Genomic DNA, 20,869 nt, shown 5'->3' on the forward strand with positions numbered 1-20,869 from the left:
AGTTATTTTTCTGCTCTAGTAATGATACCACATGTGGCAAAGCAGCTGCAATTAGGGCTAGTAGTTGGTTAAGTTTGCAATAGTTCACTGTAATCCTCCAGAATCTATTGTTTTTTTTGCAGGGACCAGATTGGTGAATTAAATTAAGATACAATGGGGACCATTACCTTTGCGTCCTTTAGATCTTTGTTGTCCAGTATGGTAGCCCTAGCCATAGGCATCCATTTCGAGAAGTCAGAAAAAGAGAAAAAAACCCAAAGAAAGTAGAGGAAAGTAAATAATAAAGATAAGAGCTGAAACTGGGACTTCCCTGGTGGTCCAGTGGTAAAGAATCTGCCTTCCGATGCCAGGGACGCGGGTTCGATCCCTGGTCGGGGAACTAAGATCCCACATGCCGTGGGGCAACTAAGCCTGGGTGCCCAAACTAGGGAGAGAAAACCCTCACACCACAACTAGAGAGAAGCCCACTTGCCACAATGAAAGATCCCACATGCCACAACGAAGATCCCATGTGCTGCAACTAAGACCCGACCGCAGTCAAGAATAAACTAAATTAATTTAAAAAAAAAAAGAGCTGAAACTAACGAAATACAAAATAAATACGCAGTTTTGAAGATCAACAAAGCTAAGTTTGTTCCAATATCAGGAATAAAAAAGGAGGCTTCCTATAGATTCTACAGATAACAAGAGGATATTATAAGTAACTTTATTAAGTTAAATTTTAAAAGTTGGTTGAAATAGAAACATTCTTAGGAAAACAAAACTTACCTAAACTGATCAAAGAAGTAATAAAAAATTCTGAATGGTTCTGTATCTATTAAAGAAGTTGAATACATAATATAAAAACTTTCCCACAAGAAAATTCTAGACCCCAATAGATGTACTAGTGAATTATTCCATTTAGGGACGATCTTACAAAAACTTTTCTAGATAATAGAAAAAAGGAAACAATTTCCCATTCATTTTATGAGACAATATAACCTGAACAAATTTATTAAGAAATAGGAAAATTACAGGCCCGTCTCTCATTAACTTTGATGCAAAATATTAGCTACACAAAATATTAGCAAACAGAATCCATTGATAGGCTAAAATTATAAAACACTGTAGTCAGGTTGGGTTTATTTCAGTAATTCCAGTGCGGTTTAACACTGGAAAACCAAATAATATAATTTACTACATTAACAGTATAAAGGAGAAAAATCATGTAATCCTCTCTATGAATGCAGAAAAACTATTTGATAAAATGCAACACCCATTGATGATTTTTGAAAAAACATGGGAATTCCCTGGCAGTCCAGTGATTAGGACTCGGCGCTTTCATTGCTAAGGCCCGGGTTCGATCCCTGGTCGGGGAACTAAGATCCTGCAGGCTGCGCGGCCAAAAAATAAAAAATAAATTTTAAAATTAAAAATTAAAAAAAATTAATAAACTAGGAATAGATAAGAACTTTAAAAAATTTGATAGAGGCCCGCGCACCGCGATGAAGAGTGGCCCCCGCTTGGCACAACTAGAGAAAGCCCTCGCACAGAAACGAAGACCCAACACAGCCAAAGATAAATAAAATAAATAAATTTAAAAAAAAAAATTGATAGAGAGTACTTACCAAAAACCTACAGCAAATATCATACCTAATGATACAAACCTTGAAAACATTGGGGGCTTCCCTGGTGGTCCAGTGGTTAAGACTCTGTGCTCCCACTGCAGGGGGCACGGGTTCGGTTTCTTTTTTTTAAGACAGAACAACATTCTATTTATTTATTTATTTATTTATTTAATTTATTTATTTTTGGCTGCGTTGGGTCTTTGTTGCTGCACTCAGGCTTTTTCTAGTTGTGGCGAGCAGGGGCTACTCTTCGTTGCGGTGTGCGGGCTTCTCATTGCGGTGGCTTCTCTTGTTGCGGAGCACGAGCTCTAGGTGCGCGGGCTTCAGTAGTTGTGGCTTGTGGGCTGTAGAGCGCAGGCTCAGTAGTTGTGGCGCACGGGCTTAGTTGCTCCGCGGCATGTGGGATCTTCTCCGACCAGGGCTTGAACCTGTGTACCCTGCATTGGCAGGCAGATTCTTAACCACTGTGCCACCAGGGAAGTCCCGGGTTCGGTTTGATCCCTGGTTGGGGGAACTAAGATTCCTGCATGCCGCATGGTGCCGCCAAAAACAAACAAACAAACCAAAAAAACAACTTTGCAAACGTTATGCTAAGTGAAAGAAAGCCTGGCATAAAAGATCATATTGTTTGATCCCTTTTATATAAATCATTCAGAATAGATAAATCCATAAAAACAGAAAGATTGGGGTTGCCAGGGCTAGGGATAGAGCGGTACAGGGAGTAACTGCTTAGCGGATATGGGGTTTTATTTGGGGGTGATGAAAACGTTTTAGAACTCCATAGAGGTGGTGGTTGCACAATATTTTGAATGAACGGAATGACCCTGATTGTAATTTTCTTTTCTTGTGTTGTCTTTTTCTGGCTTTGGTATTGGGGTAATGTTGGCCTCATAGAATGAGTTAGGGAATTTCTTCTTCCCTCACCTTCTCCTTCTTCTTCTTCCTTCTCTTCTTAAGAGTTTGAGAAGCACTGATGTCAGTTTTTAAAATGTTTGGTAGATTTTACCAGTGAAGCCTGGTCCTGGACATTTTTTCGGTTGGGAGGGTTTTGGTTACTGATTCAATACCTCTACTTGTTATGGGTAGGTTCAGACATTTTATTTCTTCTTGAGTCAGTTTTGGTAATTCCTGTGTTCCATGGATTTGCTCATTTCATCTAGGTAATCTAATTTGTTGGTGTACAATTGTTCACAGTATTCTCTTACGGTCCTTTTATTTCTGTAAGGTTGGTAGTAATGGCTCCATTTTTATTTCTGATTTTAGTTATTTGTGTCTCTCTTTTTCTTAGACTAGTTAAAGGTTTGTCAATTTTGTTCTTTTCAAATAATTAACTTTGGGATTCACTTATTCTCTCCATTATTTTTCTTTTTTTTTTTTTAAAAAGTATTTATTTATCTATTTGGCTGCATTGGGTCTTGCAGCACGTGGGATCTTCATTGCGGCATGCAAGCTTCTCTCTAGTTGTGGCACGGGGGCTCCAGAGCTCGCGGGCTCTCTAGCTGTGGCCCACAGGCTCTAGAGCACGTGCCCTTAGTTGCCCCACGGCCTGTGGGATCTTACCCACATCCCCTGCATTGGAAGGCGGATTCTTAACCACTGGACCACCAGGGAAGTCCCTCTCTATTATTTTTTTATACTCTATTTCATTTACCTCTGCTCTAATCTTTATTATTTCCTTCTTTGTGCTAGCTTTAGGTTTAGTTTGCTCTTCCTTTGCTATATCTCCCTCTTCTTTCTGATCTCTAAATGGTGAAGGGTCTTAGGGCTCAGTCCTTGAACTGTTTCACTGTCTACTCTCACTCCCTAGGTTAGGAAGTGGGGAAGATCCCTCAAAGAAGACAGAGAGCAAATGTGTCCGTGAAGTAGGAGGAAAACAAAGAGAGAAGAGTGTCTCAGAAGAAAAGCAAAGAAAGACTTTTAATAAGCAGGGACAAATACTGCTGGGAGGGCAAGAAGGGTGAGGATTGAGAACTGGCCAGAGATTTGATCACATATGGAGGTTTTTGAAGACTTTAACAAATTTCTCTCAAATGGTGTGGATTAAACTTGATTTATAATGGATTGAAGAGACAATGGGAGAAGCTATCAAAGACTACTAATGTTATATCAGAAGAACTCAAGAGCCAACCTGAAGTGAATCCCAATGTAACCATCTCAATGTAACTAGGATAATAACCACAATGGATTAGAGCACATTAAATAGAAATAAATCCATGAGTTCATAATGTTCTTTTAAGAAATATGAAGTAGTCATCATTGGAAGATGAGAGGGAACCAACCCATTATTTTGAAAACTTTTGATCAAGTATCAAACATTTATCTTGCCTTTCCTATATGAACTATACATCAGAGTAGCCTACTACTACTCTGAGGGGAAGTTTCTCATTATCAGAATATGCCAGCCAATAAATGAAGAAGGGATATTATAATTAGAATATCACCATTTTGCAACACCTAATGAATGTATGGATTTAAGCCTTGAGCAACAACAGTTGCTAACATCACAAAAAGAGGTAACCAGATATTATATGCCTCCTGATGGAAGAACTCACTATCACCTATGAAGCAGTCTTACCAAAATAATCAAATCTGAATCTGATCAGCCTCTCAATCCAATACCAATTTACAACAAATTCATAGGCCAAAGGAAAGATACCACACAGTCAGCAAAATTCAGAATGCAGGAAATTTTATAGGACAACAATCTAAGTTTCTCCAACAAATAAACTGCAAGAGAAGGATACCTCAGAAGATTAAAGGATGATTGTTTGCCAATTTTCCCCAAATACCCCCAGGATAGGGAATGCCTGAGACAGTCATTACAGGGTTGGGCCACTATGAGAGTTAGAAATGTTTTTACTCTCTCTAAAAACACAAAATTTCTTTCTTTTTTTTTATAGCCACACCGCACCGGCTTTCGGGATCTTGGTTCCCCAACCAGGGATGGAACCTGGGCCCCAGCAGTGAAAGCGCTGAGTCCTAACCACTGGACCACCAGGTAATTCCCCAAAATTTCTTTTTAAAAAGTAAAAAATCTGGACTTCCCTGGCGGTCCAGTGGTTAAGACTCCACGCTCCCAATGCAGGGGGCATGGGGAAGATCCCTGGTCGGGGAAGATCCTGCATGCCGCGTGGCACGGCCAAAAAAGAAAAAAATAAAAAAATATATATATATATGTAAAAAATCTGTTTACATATGTTTAAAGTATATCTTGAAGGATATACAAGAAACTGCCTATAAGAAGGGGAACTGAATGCAAGACATCACTGTGTATCCTTTTGTACTTTCTGTTTTGTTCATGTTTTATGTAGTCAAAAAATAAAATAATTGGAAAGGAAAGAAGGAAAGAAGAAAGGAAGGAAGGAAAATCATCAGACCAATTATGTTTCTCTGTAACTTCTATCAAGTAGGCCTCATTCTACCCTCTGGTTAATCCCTCTTCTATGTCACAACTCTTCAGATACTTGATGATGTCTCTCTTTTCCCCTTTCGTTTACTTTTCTCCAGCCAAATGTCTCCAGGTCCTCCCACTGTTCTTCAAGTGACTCGCTTAACAATCTCTTCTCTATTGCCCCTGTCTCTCTTGGTTGTACGTGGTCCAGTTTGTTAAGTGTGTAGCCCAAGACTGAATATCAGATGACAGATGGGGCTATCACTTAGCACATCCTGAACACTATGTCTATTAATGGAGCCAAAGCCTAAATTAAATGACCCAGCAATTCCATTTCTGGTTATATACCCAAGAGAAATGAAAACATATGTTCCCACCAAAACTTGTACACGAATGTTTATTACAGCATTATTCATACTAGCCAAAAGATGAAGGAAATCAGAATATATCATCTCAAAATATGCCTCTTTGACAAAAAAAAATTATTTTGAGCTGAAGGCAATTAAAAACAGCAAACACAGAAACTTCCCTGGTGGTCCAGTGGCTAAGACTCCGTGCTCCCAATGCAGGGGGTCTGGGTTTGATCCCTGGTCAGGGAACTAGATCCCACATGCCGCAACTAAGACCCGGCACAGCCAAATAAATAAATAAATATTTTAAAAAAAGAATAAAGCAAACACAGAAAAAGCTTTGTCTCTCTACCCTCCTCCTTTTCTGCCTGAAGGCAGGATATAAATTCTCCTTTACTAGAGACACTCTAGACGCTTATCAGCCCAGAGACGACACCAGAGAAATCTGCAAACAAACCTCACTCCATTAGTTTCCTCCCATATATTTATCTTCCCACAGTTGGCCACCCTTAGAAGCCTAAAACCCTTTTCCTTTATTTATTTATATATTTTTAATTGGGGGTAGAGTTGCTTTACAATGTTGTGTTAATTTCTGCTGTACGGTGAAGTGAATCAGCTATATGTATACATATATCCCCTCTTTTTTGGATTTCCTTCCCATTTAGGTCACCACAGAGCATTCAGGAGAGTTCCCTGTGCTATACAGCAGGTTCTCATTATAAAACCCTTTTCCTTTGTCCTACCATTTCTCCACGAATTTATTGTTTTTTTCTTGAAGATGCCATGTTAGCCAGAGTTCTAAGTCATTGTTTCGAGTTACTCTTCGTTGAAGTTTCTCATGTGTGATATGCACTGCATGTGTTAATAAACTTGTTTGTTTTTCTCTCGTTAATCTATCCTTTTGTTAAAGAGCCCTAGCTGAGGACCTAAGATGGATAGAGGTAAATTTCTGCCTACCCTACAATGGAAACAACCCAAATGTCTATCAACAGAAAATGGATAAACCAAATGTGGTGTATCCAGACAATTGAATATTATTTGCCCATAAAAAGAATGGAGTATTGATAAATGCTACAACTTCAATGAACCTTGAAAACATTATGCTAAATGAAAGAAGCCAGTCAGAAAAGGCCACATATTATATAATTCTATTTTTATGAAAGTCCTGAAAAGGGTAATCTATAGAGACAGAAAGTAGATTAGTGGTTGCTTAGGGCTAGGAAAGGGATGACTGGGGGTAGGAGGATGATAGTGAATAGGTATGAGGTTTCTTTTTTTTTTAAATTAATTAATTAATTAATTAATTTTTGGCTGTGTTGGGTCTTCGTTTCTGTGCGAGGGCTTTGTCTAGTTGCGGCGAGTGGGGGCCACTCTTCATCGCGGTGCGCGAGCCTCTCACTGTCGCGGCCTCTCTTGTTGCAGAGCACAAGCTCCAGACGCGCAGGCTCAGTAGTTGTGGCTCACGGGCCTAGTTGCTCCGTGGCATGTGGGATCTTCCCAGACCAGGGCTTGAACCCGTGTCCCCTACATTGGCAGGCAGATTCTCAACCACTGCGCCACCAGGGAAGCCCTGAGGTTTCTTTTTGAGGTGATGGAAATGTTCTAAAATTGACTGTAGTGAAGGTTGCACATATCTGTGAATATACTAAAAACCACTGAATTGTACACTTTTAATGAGTTAATTATATCATACGTGAATTATATCTCAATGTGAATTTTAAAAACAAAATACTTTTGTTTTTAAAAAAAGTAAATTAACATTTTTGGTTAGTTTCATCATAGTGTCACTTCATATAGTGTTGCTGTTACACAAGCTATTATTTTTTCTTAATTGGACTATAGTTGATTTATAATACTGTGTTAATTTCATGTGTACAGCAAAGTATTTTAGTTATACATATATATATTCTTTTTCAGATTCTTTTCCATTATAGGTTATTATAAGATATTGAATATAGTTCTGTGTGCTATAAGATAAATCCTTATTGTTTATTTTGTATATAGCGCTATGTATCTGTTAATCCCATACTCCTCATTTATCCCTCCCCCCTTTCGCCTTTGGAATAAGTTTGTTTTCTATGTCGGTGAGTCTGTTTCTGTTTTGTAAATAAGTTCATTTGTATTAGTTTTTAGATTCCACATATGTGATATCACATAATATTTATCTTCCACAAGCTATTATTAAACCAGCCTATCCTTGTTCATCAGTTATGAATTGGGGGCCTGAATGAATGAGCTTTCATTTATCTTGGCTAATTATCATCTCTTTGAGATTCATCCTTCTTCTGGCCATTCTATTGCCTTTTGGATTCTGATTATGTTTTCCACTGTGCAAGCTATCTGAAAATCAGATCACTGTAATTCAGTTTTTTATTCATCATTTATATTCAAATGCTGGACTATTCCCATGGATTCTAATCTTGTCTCCAGTTTTGTCTCCCACAATCCATTCTCCTTACTGAAGTTTGTGATGTTAGAAAAAAACAACAAGAACCAGAAATTTGGGACTTCCCTGGTAGTGCAGTGGTTAAGAATCCGCCTGCCAATGCAGGGGACACAGTTTCGATCCCTGGTCCAGGAAGATCGCACATGCCGTGGAGCAACTAAGCCCGTGTGCCACAACTACTGAGCCCACGTGCCACAACTACTGAGCCCATGTGCCACAACTACTGAGCCCACGTGCCACAACTACTGAAGCCCACGCACCTAGAGCCCATGCTCCGCAACAAGAGAAGCCACTGCAATGAGAAGCCCGCGCACCGCAACAAAGAGTAACCCCTGCTTGCCGCAACTAGAGAAAGCCCGTGCGCAGCAACAAAGACCCAAGGCAGCCAAAAATAAATAAATAAATAAATGTATTAAAATTTAAAAATCTGTATTAAAAAACCCAGAGGGCTTCCCTGGTGGCACAGTGGTTGAGACTCTGCCTGCCAATGCAGGGGACACGGGTTTGAGCCCTGGTCTGGGAAGATCCCACATGCCGCGGAGCAACTAGGCCTGTGAGCCACAACTACTGAGCCTGCGCGTCTGGAACCTGTGCTCCGCAACAAGAGAGGCCGCGATAGTGAGAGGCCCGCGCATCGCGATGAAGAGTGGCCCCCACTCGCCACAACTAGAGAAAGCCCTCGCACAGAAACGAAGACCCAACACAGCCAAAAATAAATAATAAATAAATAATAAATAAATTGAAAAAAAAAGAAACACATCTCTACATAGCCATGGATCAAAGAAAAAAAAAAAAAAACAGAAATTTCATCAGACCACTCCCTTGCTTAAAATCTTTTAAAGGATTTTCATTGCCTTCAGGATAAAGGGCAAACTCCTTAACTGGCTTACAAGGCCCTACACTGACTTGGCCCAATCCTCCAGCCTTATCTCTTACCACTTCTCTATCCCGCTTTGTGTATCTGCCATAAACTGACCCTTTTCTCTCAACCTCCAAATAAGCTGCTTTTTGTGGAACATTTTTCTTTCACCAAATATTTACTGAGCCCCAACTATATTGCCAGGTGCTGTTCCTGAGCTCTCATGGAACTTACATTCTTTTTTTTTTTTATATAAATTTATTTATTTGTATTTTTATTTATTTTTGGCTGCGTTTGGTCTTTGTTGCTACGTGCCGTCTTTCTCTAGTTGCCTCAGCGAGGGCTACTCTTCCTTGCGGTGCGCGGGCTTCTCATTGCAGAGCACGGGCTCTAGGCGTGCGGGCTTTAGTAGTTGTGGCTCCCGGGCTCTAGAGTGCAGGCTCAGTAGTTGTGGCGCATGAGCTTAGTTGCTCCGCAGCATATGAGATCTTCCCCCACCAGGGCTCGAACCCGTGTCCCCTGCATTGGCAGGCGGATTCTTAACCACTGCGCCACCAGAGAAGTCCCATGGGAAACATTTATAACAAAATTAGATGACAAGGTATCCCCACAAACCCCAAAATACAAGCAATGAGAATGAACACCGAAAGTCACAGGACCTGCTTGTTACGGGTGCCTATGCAGGAGAGAGCAGAGGAAGCAACCGGGGTGTCAGAGAAATATGAGAACAGGAGGAGCTCCAAATAGAAAGCCTGGCAGGCCAATCTGACAATGGCAGCTGAAACTGAGAGAGGTTTTGTGCCCCCCCCAGTGGCGGGTGAAGACAAGGGCCTGTGCATGTCAGTAAGGACTGAAGAGTTTGGAGTAACTTCACCCTCTTTGAACTCTCCAAACTGATTATCCAGGGCTTCCTTTCCGGATAGGCCCCATACTGAAGAAAGACTGATGAGAGAGGAATCAAAATTGAGCAGGACAGGGACAACAGAGACAAAGGAAGAGAAGGTCCGGAGAAAAGTAGGGTGCGGTGTGAAGCTGGAAATCTCAGACAGCAAGCCACTATATTTCTGAACACTACTCAAAGCAGTAGAAGAGGGAGCTCTGTCTAGATAGGAAAGCTATCTGAACAAATCCTTCAAAATATTAAATTCAGGTAAAAATGAGCAACAGAAAGTAACAAGTTAAATCCTATACAAAATTTCTATAAGAAAAAAGAGAATCAGAAACAGAAAAGCATCCCTACAGAAAAAGAAAGCATGCCAGAGAAATAGGCTCACAAAATGGATGAAATTAACAACATCAAAAATGCTTGAAGTGGTAGAACTCGAGGAAAAATTAGAGTAAGAGAAAAAACATTTTAGAAATGAAGACTAGGGAATTCCCTGGCGGTCCAGGGGTTAGGATTCTGCGCTTTCACTGCTGAGGGCCTGGGTTCAATCCCTGGTCGGGGAACTAAGATCTTGCAAGCCACACAGAGAGGCCAAAAAAAAAAAAAAAGACTAAACTATGAGGAACACGATGAGCAAATAAACACAATAAATAATGCCTTTAAAAAAGATGAAAAAGAGGTAAATTTTTAAAGTAAAAAGAAATGAAGTTAAGAGGATTTAAGAGAAAATGACAAAGACAGAAAAGGAAGATATTATAAAATCCTTGGCTCATATTTTCTTTTTCTTTTTTTTTTGGCTTAAATGACAACCATTTATTTCTCATAGTTCTGGAGGGTGAGTCTAAGATCAAGGCTTTGTAGATCCAGTGTTTGAGGAGGACCCACTTCCTGGCTTATAGACAGCCACCTTCTCCCTGTATCCTCACATGGCTGAGAGAGAGAGGAAGCAAAGTCTCTCCTGTCTCTTCTTATAAGAGCATTAATCTCATTATGAGGGCTCCACCCTAATGACCCAATCACCTGCCGAAGGCCTCATCTCCAAATATCCTTAGGTAACTTTCTTTGAGTGTCTTCATGGACCCCACTAACAGGTTAATATAAATCTCTGAAAAAGAAAAACAAAGCAAGGGGACAGAGAAAAACCACCAAATACTACTCAAGAAAACTTTTCCTAAAATGAAAAATTTCAAAACTACATATTAAAAGAAGACAGAAGATACTTAAAAACATTGACCTAGAATGACCAACACCAAGACATATTCTAATAAAATTACTAGACTTATAGGGAAAAAAAAATCCATGACCAGACAAAAAGAGTATGATTCATAAGGGACAAGTTAGATAATTATGAGACTTTTTGACAGCAGTGCTTTATGTAAGAAGAAAATGAAGTTGACATATTTTAAATATTCAAGAAAAGTACATGTGAGCCAAAGCAAACTAACCTTCAGCTATAATGGCCACAGACAAATTGTTACCAATATGCAGGAACTCGGGGAGTATTGTTCCCATGAGTCTTTCCTAAGAAATCCACTAGCGAATGCACTTCAGACAACCAAACTTCCTAGAGAGACATCAACATAAGGGCTGTGAGTGAGCATTGTAATATTATTTATTTGCAGAACTGAGACTCAATAAAGGTTAAAAGAGAGAGTATAGTAGTATGTAATGACCATATGATCTGACAATGTAGATATTATAACCATAAAAAATGGGAGGAGAATGGGGATGGCATTCACAAAAAATTGTTTAATCTGTTTTCAGTAATCATAATTGGTGGAGGTAGTATTACTGGTGTATTCTGAGACTGTTTAATGTGTAATGTGGGGTAAAGCAAATGAGTAATTATGAAATATTCTAATTCTCTATTTCTGTGCCCTTAAGAACCATGATTATTATTATTATTTGGTTTATAGAGATTTATTAAAATTGAAAGTTGTTTGATCTTCTGTCCCATGAGCATCCATCCAGCTGCCTGTCAACTAGTAAGCTGCAAGATTGCTGCTGTCATTAATGCCTTTGAAATCTTCAGGGTAAGAGCAGGTCTGCCTTTGCTTGAAACTCCTTGTTCCATGCCTTGTAGCCAACCCAACTCTTCACACCTTTATATAAAAGGTCTCCAAAACCTGCACTCCAAGCAAGTCATCCACAGATGAAAACATATACCCACTAGCAAAACAAAAAATTCATCCAGACACATCAAAGACTCAAGTCTTCAACTTCCAGCTAATTCTGCCTAATGCCTGTTTAGTGCCTGTTTGCCTGTGGCTAGAGTGTGAAGCATGTGCTTTAGAACCTGGGAAGAAACAGCATCATGTAAACTTAGGGGCAATCTCTAAGAAGGAGCACTTTTTTTTTTTTTTTTGCTGTGCTGCACAGCTTGCAGGGATCTCAGTTTCCCAGCGAGGGACTGAACCCAGGCCCCGGCTGTGAAAGTACCGAATCCTAACCAGTAGACCACCAAGGAACTCCCAAAGAACCACAATTTTTGATGGAAGAAAGAAAATATAGTTTTTTTTGGTAGTTTTATAGTTCCAAATTTGAACTAGAACAGTCAGTATGAACACTATACATACACAGCTTTGCCCACTGAAAAGACCTAGAGTGACCAACACGATAGTAATGAGCTTTCCTAGTTCATGGTGCTCTCTAATGGCCATTTTATTTTTAATTTATTTATTTATTTTTGTCTGCGTTGGGTCTTCATTGCTGCACGTGGGCTTTCTCTAGTTGCAGGGAGCAGGGGCTACTCTTCGTTGCGGTGCGTGGGCTTTTCACTGCAGTGGCTTCCCTTGTTGCGGAGCACGGGCTCTCGGCACGCGGGCTTCAGTTAGTTGTGGCACGTGGGCTCAGTAGTTGTGGCTCGCGGGCTCTAGAACGCAGGCTCAGTAGCTGTGGCGCAGGGGCTTAGTTGCTCTGCAGCATGTGGGATCTTCCCAGAGCAGGGCTCGAACCTGTGTACCCTGCATTGGCAGGCAGATTCTTAACCACTGTGCCACCAGGGACGTCCTCTTATGGCCATTTCCCATTAAAGAAACCAAGATTTTTGGAGAAATAGGTGAGACTGTTGGATGCTCGGGAAATAGTAGGATCTATGGATTGGAGGTGAATGTGAAGGAGACAAACTATTGAGGTAAGCATGGTTGAGCCAGTGACCTGAAGGTGAGGTGGTCATTGGAGAGCTAAGTTTGAGGTTTCTAAGATGGCACAGTTTTTTGGTGATGCCAAGGTCTAAGTTATGACTGGTGGGATAGAGGAAAGATCATGGAGGGCAAGGTGGTCAAGAAACTGAGAAGTCAGAGTATTAGATGGGAGATCCAAATGGATGTTGAGGGCACTAAGAATAATGAAAGAGGATGGTCTGCAGAAGAAGACAGTGAATCAGGAGGTGAAGTTTTCAGTGAGTAAGAGTCAGTGACCTGAGGGGCGAACAAGAGCATCATGGAGGGAGAGGGTGTCAGAGCCTGACTGAGTGAGTCTGTAAAGAGCAGAGGGGTTGCCAGCAGAAGGGAGTAGTGGGTGGTCTGTAAGACATTAAGGAGCAAATGGGACACCACCCCGACCCCCTGCCCCTGAGTTATTTGGAGTATGAGAGAAACCTGGAGAAGGCAGCCAGCAAAGAGGTGTGCTCTGGACGGACACAGGTAGGTTTCAGTTAAGGTCAAGAGACGAAGGAGTCTTCCGAGGGTGCTCATCACAGAGTGGGGATTCAGAAGAGCACAGAGGAGGGAGTTAGAGCAGAGGGACAGGCTGGGACTGTGGCAGGGCAGGGAGGCATACAGCAGTGTTGGACTGAATGGGGAGAAGGAAGGGAGGGAGGGAGGGAGGAAGGAAGGATGGAAGGGAGAGAGGGAGGGAGGGAAGGAGGAAGGAAGGAAGGAAGGAAGGGGAGATATGATGGGATTGGTCCAGATGGTCTCTTTATGGAGAAAGACATTTCTTCTTAAACAGCTTTATTGGGGCATAATTGACATACAATGAACTGCCTATGTTTAAAGGGGTCAGTTTGAGAAAAGCCTTCAGCTAGAATGACAGCCCCATGTCCTGAGCAGAGGGGAGCTCCCAGAGTCCTCTCACTGCAGTCAGTCCTCTGGACCACGTAGTTCATGCCAGGGTCATTCCCTTCTTTTTCTTTTTAAAATATTTACTTATTTATTTATTTATTTATTTAGGCTGTGCCAGGTCTTAGTTGTGGCACGCGGGATCTTCGTTGCAGCATGCGGACTCTCAGTTGCAGCATGCATGTGGGATCTATTTCCCTGACCAGGGATTGAACCAGGCCCCCTGCATTGGGAGCGCAGAGTCTTACCCACTGGACCAACAGGGAAATCCCTCCCTTGTTCTAATTGTGTTTTTTGTTTCTTGTTTTTTTAAAATTTTTTTTTAATTTTTGGCTGCGTTGGGTCTTTGTTGCTGCGTGCGGGCTTTCTCTAGTTGTGGTGAGCAGGGCTACTCTTCGTTGCGGTGTGCGGGCTTCTCATTGCAGTGGTTTCTCTTGTTGCAGAGCACGGGCTTCAGTAGTTGTGGCTCCTGGGCTCTAGAGCACAGGCTCAGTAGTTGTGGTACACAGGCTTAGTTGCTCCGCGGCATGTGGGATCCTCCCAGACCAGGGCTCGAACCCGTGTCCCCTGCATTGGCAGGCGGACTCTCAACCACTGCGCCACCAGGGAAGCCCCTTGAATTTTTTAAAATATATCTTTATTGGAGTATAATTGCTTTACTATGTTGTTAGTTTCTGTTGTACAACAAAGTGAATCAACTGTAAGTATACATATATCCCCATAACCCCTCCCTCTTGAGCCTCCCTCCCATCCTCTCTATGACCTAGAGGGGTCTCTAAGACCCCTCTAGGTCTTCACAAAGCATCCAGCTGATCTCCCTGTGCTATGCAGCAGCTTCCCGCTAGCCATCTCTTACTTCGTCCCAGCTTCCCCTTCCCCCACTGCGTTGAGTCCCTTCTCTATGTCTTTGTCTTTATTCCTGCCCTGCCACTAGGTTCATCAGTACTGTTTTTTTAGATTCCATATACGTGCGTTAGCATACGGTATTTGTTTTTCTCCTTCTGACTTACTTCACTCTGTATGACAGACTCTAGGTCCATCCACCTCACTACAAATAACTCAATTTCGTTTCCTTTTATGGCGGAGTAATATTTCATTGTATATATGTGCCACATCTTCTTTATCCATTCATCTGTCAATGGACACTTAGGTTGCTTCCATGTCCTGACTATTGTAAATAGTGCTGCAATGAACATTGTGGTACATGTCTCTCTTTGAATTATGGTTTTCTCAGGGTATATGCCCAGTCGTGCGATTGCTGGGTCATATGGTAGTTCTACTTTTAGTTTTTTAAGGAACCTCCATACTGTTCTCCATAGTGGCTGTATCAATTTACATTCCCACCAACAGTGCAAGAGGGTTCCCTTTTCTCCACACCCTCTCCAGCATTTACTGTTTGTAGATTTTTTGATGATGGCCATTCTGACCGGTGTGAGGTGATACCTCATTGTGGTTTTGATTTGCATTTCTCTAACCATTAGTGATGTTGAGCATCTTTTCATGTGTTTGTTGGCAATCTGTATATCTTCTTTTCATGTGTTTGTTGGCAATCTGTATATCTTCTTTGGAGAAATGTCTGCTTAGGTCTTCCAACCATTTTTGGATTGGGTTTTTTTTTTTGATATTGAGCTACATGAGCTACTTGTATATTTTGGAGATTAATCCTTTGTCAGTTGCTTCGTTTGCAAATATTTTCTCCCATTCCGAGGGTTGTCTTTTCGTCTTGTTTGTGGTTTCCTTTGCTGTGCAAAAGCTATTAAGTTTCATTAGGTCCCATTTGTTTTTTTATTCCCATTACTCTCAGAGGTGGGTCGAAAAAGATCTGGCTGTGATTATGTCAGAGGCTTCTGCCTATGTTTTCCTCTAAGAGGTTTACAGTATCTGGCCTTACATTTAGGTCTTTAATCCCTTTTGAGTTTATTTCTGTGTATGGTGTTAGGAAATGTTCTAATTTCATTCTTTTACACGTAGCTATCCAGTTTTCCCAGCTCCACTTATTGAAGAGGCTGTCTTTTCTCCATTGTATATTCTTGCCTCCTTTGTCAAAGATAAGGTGACCATATGTGCATGGGTTTATCTCTTGGCTTTCTATCCTGTTCCATTGATCTGTATTTGTTTTTGTGCCAGTACCATACTATCTTAATTACTGTAGCTTTGTAGTATAGTCTGAAGTCAGGGAGCCTGATTCCTCCAGCTCCATTTTTCTTTCTCAAGATTGCTTTGGCTCTCAATGAATCTTGACCACAGGGAATTGACCTGAAATCCAATACCTCACAGGTGCACATTGGGCCAATGGCTGGAAGAGCCCAGAGGCGTCTACCTGGCTTTACACATTGAGACTGGAGAACACATCTGAAATGTTAGGGAGGTGCTGAGACTGCAATTAACTTTTCCCCTCCTAACAGTCCATTAAAAGAAGCTGGAGGTGAAGGGTGGGGGGTGGAGGCAGGGGCTCAAAGGTTTATATCATCTTTTCTGTGACCAACTACTAGAACATCAGTCCACAATAGCTTAAGCAGAGAAGGCTGCTGATCTTGCAGTCCAAATACCTTGAGAAACTCAAACTGACCTGTGGGCTACTTCTGACAACTTAAGTGGCTTTCTTTTCTGGGATAGATGATGGATGCCTACCTAGGAGGTAACTTTCCCATAGGTAGAAACTGGATATCCTGGTTGCCCATCAGACACCATTTGAGTTCTTTGTAACTGGTGGATTGGGAGGTGGGATGGGGTTATTTTAGAACATGAAGCACATGGAAAGCCCTTTTGTGAGTTACCGCTAGCACTCCAAAATCAGTTAGTTTGGGATTATCCTCAAGTACCAATAGATAAACAGCTAAACCAATTCTTAGCTCTTAGGCTCTTAGTTTAAATCAATTTTTAAACTCATGGGAGAGCCAATTAAGACCTACCCCGAGAAAAGGATAAGCTGTGCCTATAAACATCTCAAGAGAAATCTCAGCACTCACATGATCCTGATTTACTACTTGAATCTGGTTTTATTGAGCAAGCTGGGATTTAGGACCACCAGGTTCAGCATTCATTTTCACCTTGAACCCTATTTTCTTCTACCCAATGTTTTATCCCTGGTGTAGCAGGATCATTACAGTATAGAGGAATGAAGAAGCACAGATATTGTGGGTCTCCCCAAAGGATGGAAACTCTTGCCTACATTCAGTGTTTTAACAAACCGTTTCCCACAACGTTTATTTACTTTTTTATTGGCTGCACAGTGCAGCTTGTGGGATTTTAGTTCCCAGACCAGGGATTGAACCCAGGCCCTCAGCAGTGAGGGCATCAAGTCCTAACCACTGGACTGCCAGGGAATTCCCAAACAATGTGTATTTTTTTTTTTTTTAATTTTTATTTGAGCCAAATTTGAGGATTATAGCCTGGGAAGAGCATCTCAGAAAGCTCTGAGAACTGTTCCACCGGTTAGAAATGAAGGAACAGTTATATAAGTTTTTTGAAACAAAGGACTGTACCTCAAATGACATATTATTGACAGTTTACATAATCCAAATCTAAGCGTCATCCTGGTGGGTAATGAGACCTCTTACAAGATCAAGACGGAATGTTATTTCTTTAAATTAATTAATTAATTAATTTATTTATTTATTTTTGGCTGTGTTGGGTCTTCGTTTCTGTGCGAGGGCCCTCTCCAGCTGCGGCAAGCGGGGGCCACTCCTCATCGCGGTGCGTGGGCCTCTCACCGTCGCGGCCTCTCTTGTTGCAGAGCACAGGCTCCAGACGCGCAGGCTCAGCAGTTGTGGTTCACGGGCCCAGTTGCTCCGCGGCATGTGGGATCCTCCCAGACCAGGGCTCGAACCTGTGTCCCCTGCATTGGCAGGCGGACTCTCAACCACTGCGCCACCAGAGAAGCCCAACAATGTGTATTTTAATCAAAACTTCCAAGCTACTAGTTTAGCTTAATTCAGGGGGAAAAAAAAATCACATAACCTAACCAGCAAAGTCCTTAGCAATCCATTCCCAAATGAATTTTTCAAATAAACATACATTTGACCCCTGAACAATACATAGGTTAGGGGTACCACCCAGTCAAAAATCCTTATATAACTTTAGATTTACCCTTTCTTATTTGCCTGGGCTTTCACCATCTGAGGAGTCAACCAACTGTGGACTGTGTAGTATGTATTTATTGAACACAAAACAAAACAAAAAAACCCACACAGTTAAACCCATGTTGTTCAAGGTTCAACTGTATATCCCTAACTAGTAACTTTCTAATTTCTGAATTCTGGAACAAATGAACCATGGTCACACAAATAAAATTAGGTACAGCCTTTTCCCATACTTTGCGTGGAAACTTCCTCTCTTGGGACTTCCACAAATTTCTAGGAATGCCTCGTGTCCTGGACATTTTCACCCCATAGAAAGATGCAGGCTGGGTGACAACTGGCTTACCAGCAGACCACAGTAGACAGGTGAATTTTACGAAGTTAAGGATCTGAATACAGACCCTTTAAGCTATCCAAGTCATGTGCTTCCTAGTAAATAAAGTCTTCTGTCCTCCACCAGGGGTATGCACACCTCAGTCTAAATCACTTCCTGATGTGCTCCTCATTCAGTAACACTCCTTACCCTGCTAGTTCCTCCCCATTTTAAAGACCCCAGCTTAAGCCACTTGCCAGGATGAATTAATCTAACATTCACAGATGCCTTAACTCCTCTCCTGCACCCCACAGCTATGCAAATTGGGGAGGCCAAAGGCAGGAATACAAAAGGTTTAACTTACCTGGATAAGCTTTCTCACCCCATGAAAACACCACGTGGCACTCCACAACTGAATACTTGGTAAAAGTAATTACAGTTCTATGACATACACACACCCCCACTCCACCTGACCATACATACTCAACACGCCATATAAAGTATAATTTCCACTTTATTGTCTTTCCAGGGAACAGTATTTCTTTAGTCTTTAAGGACTTAGCTCCTTACATGGGCTTTGGTGGAGGTCGTGGGGCAGCACCCTGAAAGATAAAGAAATGAAAGAATTAAAAAAAAACACGCATGGAAGAGTCCCCCCTCAAAGAACCTGACCACTACCCTCCCATCACTAACAATGTATTTGGGTCATAAAAGTATGAATAAATGTGGAACAAGATTACACTATTCAATCTGAAACAGATTCTTACAGCTATTCTTCAGAAGTGTCTCTAAACAAATGTTTAGGTGTGGGTCTTTACAGACTTAAGTTGATCCCACCCATAGGCAGAGATCTTAATTTGATATTCCTTGGGTCCTTCCTTATCTTTTGTCAATTACTCCTCTGGCTTCCACATCTCCTCTTTAAGATACTCACAGCAGGTCTAAATCGGGGTGGAGGTGTTCGGTCCTTCCGGGCTTCCCGAGAACGATTCCTGACTACCTTGCTGTGAATGGCACAACTCACGCAGTAATGCAGTTTCACATACAGCTTGGGAAGCACATAGGCTAAGAAACAGAAAATTATAGCTGTGATATTAGGTATGGTACCACATTGCACTGTTCTTTCTTGTTCATTCTATCAGTCAAAAGTAAACTTACTTATGGGCTTCCTTGGTGGCGCAGTGGTTAAGAATCTGCCTGCCAATGCAGGGGACACGGGTTCGAGCCCTGGTCCAGAAGATCCCACATGCTGCGGAGCAACTAGGCCCGTGCACCACAACTGCTGAGCCTGCGCTCTAGAGCCTTAGCTCCACAACAAGAGGAGCCACCGCAATGAGAGGCCGGCTCACCGCAACTAGAGAAGGCCGCGCGCAGCAACAAAGACCCAACGCAGCCAAAAATGAATAATAAATAAATTTTTTAAAAAAGTAAACTCACTCAAATGTCTGTCAGGCATATCTACAAGATTTCACCCCCAAAGCCAAGTGTTCAGTTTCTGGTATCTAAATACATATACAACACAGTTCCACAAATGAATATTCCCTTACTGAGCGACCCTGTCACCATAGGGACTAAATCCACACCACAGATGTAATATCACCAAGAATCCAGTTCCTTCAGCAATTGCATCATCCCCAATGCCTACTCCTGGGCCCCCTCCTGTTGCCTAAAAAAGTTAATTCGTCTTAAGAAAAAGAAAAGATCAAAACGACATCATATTGCTCCAAAGATCACCCTTGTCGACCAAACTAGACTGCTTCGACTCTTTAAAAGTCTTCGAAAGACTCCTTTCTACAACTACTCAAATGTTCGTCAACAATTCAAGAATTGTTACATTTACATTTTCAGCTAGTACTCCCGAAGTTTTGATACAGGATAAGCACCATAAGTGCTTTTGGAATCTCATCCCCTACACAAGCAGTCACAAAATAAGAGTCAAAGACTGTGCAATACCACAAAAAGTCCCCCTCTGTCCAGAGAAGGCTCAAAACGTCAAACAACATAGCAAACATATCATTCTCTTCTACTAACAATCCTAAAGGCGCAAGAAAATTGTTGGAGACGCTCCAATGAACAGAGCCTGCGGATGGGGGGGGGGGGTGGGAGAGGCGGCAGGAAGCGGTTTTAGATATTAGGATACTTGCACAGTTCGCGCGCCAGGAGCTCACCGTCGAAAACACTCGCTTCTGAAATGTCCCTGACGGCTGCGGCCTCTACGATGTTCCGAATGACGAACTTCTTAATAGCCTTATCCTTGGGCACGCAACGGGCACAGTTGGTACAGCGAATAGGCTGCACGTGGCCGCGGCCCTTTTTGGCACGACCATTGTTCCTTCTTTTCTTGGTCTGCGTGAAAATGAAAACCCCATTAGGAAGAAGGCACAATTTACCCAGCCTATCCCCCTTCCAGCCACATTCCGCGCTGGCAACCCCCAGAAAAGTGCCACTCAGATATCCAGTCCCTCCGCAAATCCCTCCAAACCTGGAACAAACATACGCTCTTTCCATTCCTCCACCGTGGTCCAGGTTTTCAAATCCCCACAATCCCAAAATCTGCTCCTCTCAAGCCTCCACCCAGCCCCTCACATTCACCACGAGCTAGAACTCACCATCTTGGAAGCGAAGAGGCGAAAAAGGATCCGGCTTTCGTTACGACTCTCCTATATAGCGCGAGATCCCTACGCTCACGCCGGGAGATTCCTCCTAGACGTCTACTGGAAGCACGCCAAGAACGGAAATGCACTTGACTCAAATTTTCTTTATTATTCAGCGTTTCCGCTGAAATTTAGGGCAGGAAGGTGTTTCTCGAGTTTCTTTTTCCGTGGCACATGGTGCCGGTGGGACTATTTAACCAGCTGGCGGAAGAAAATTAGAGTT

At 41.9% G+C, this 20,869-nt stretch overlaps 1 protein-coding gene across 1 annotated transcript; it reads right to left on the reverse strand.

The window, feature by feature from the left end:
• Positions 1-18,484: 18,484 nt before the first annotated feature.
• RPS26 (ribosomal protein S26) lies at positions 18,485-20,500 on the reverse strand. Its single transcript, XM_061206649.1, has 3 exons — positions 20,137-20,500; positions 18,927-19,057; positions 18,485-18,594 (listed from the first exon to the last, which is right to left on the reverse strand). The coding sequence occupies exons 1-3, from the start codon at positions 20,498-20,500 to the stop codon at positions 18,559-18,561; spliced, it is 531 nt and encodes a 176-aa protein (XP_061062632.1). The 3' UTR covers positions 18,485-18,558.
• Between the last annotated feature and the right edge of the window lie 369 nt (positions 20,501-20,869).

The sequence above is a fragment of the Eubalaena glacialis genome, chromosome 11, assembly GCF_028564815.1.
Source record: "Eubalaena glacialis isolate mEubGla1 chromosome 11, mEubGla1.1.hap2.+ XY, whole genome shotgun sequence".
In the NCBI taxonomy this organism is placed as follows: Eukaryota; Metazoa; Chordata; class Mammalia; order Artiodactyla; family Balaenidae; genus Eubalaena; species Eubalaena glacialis.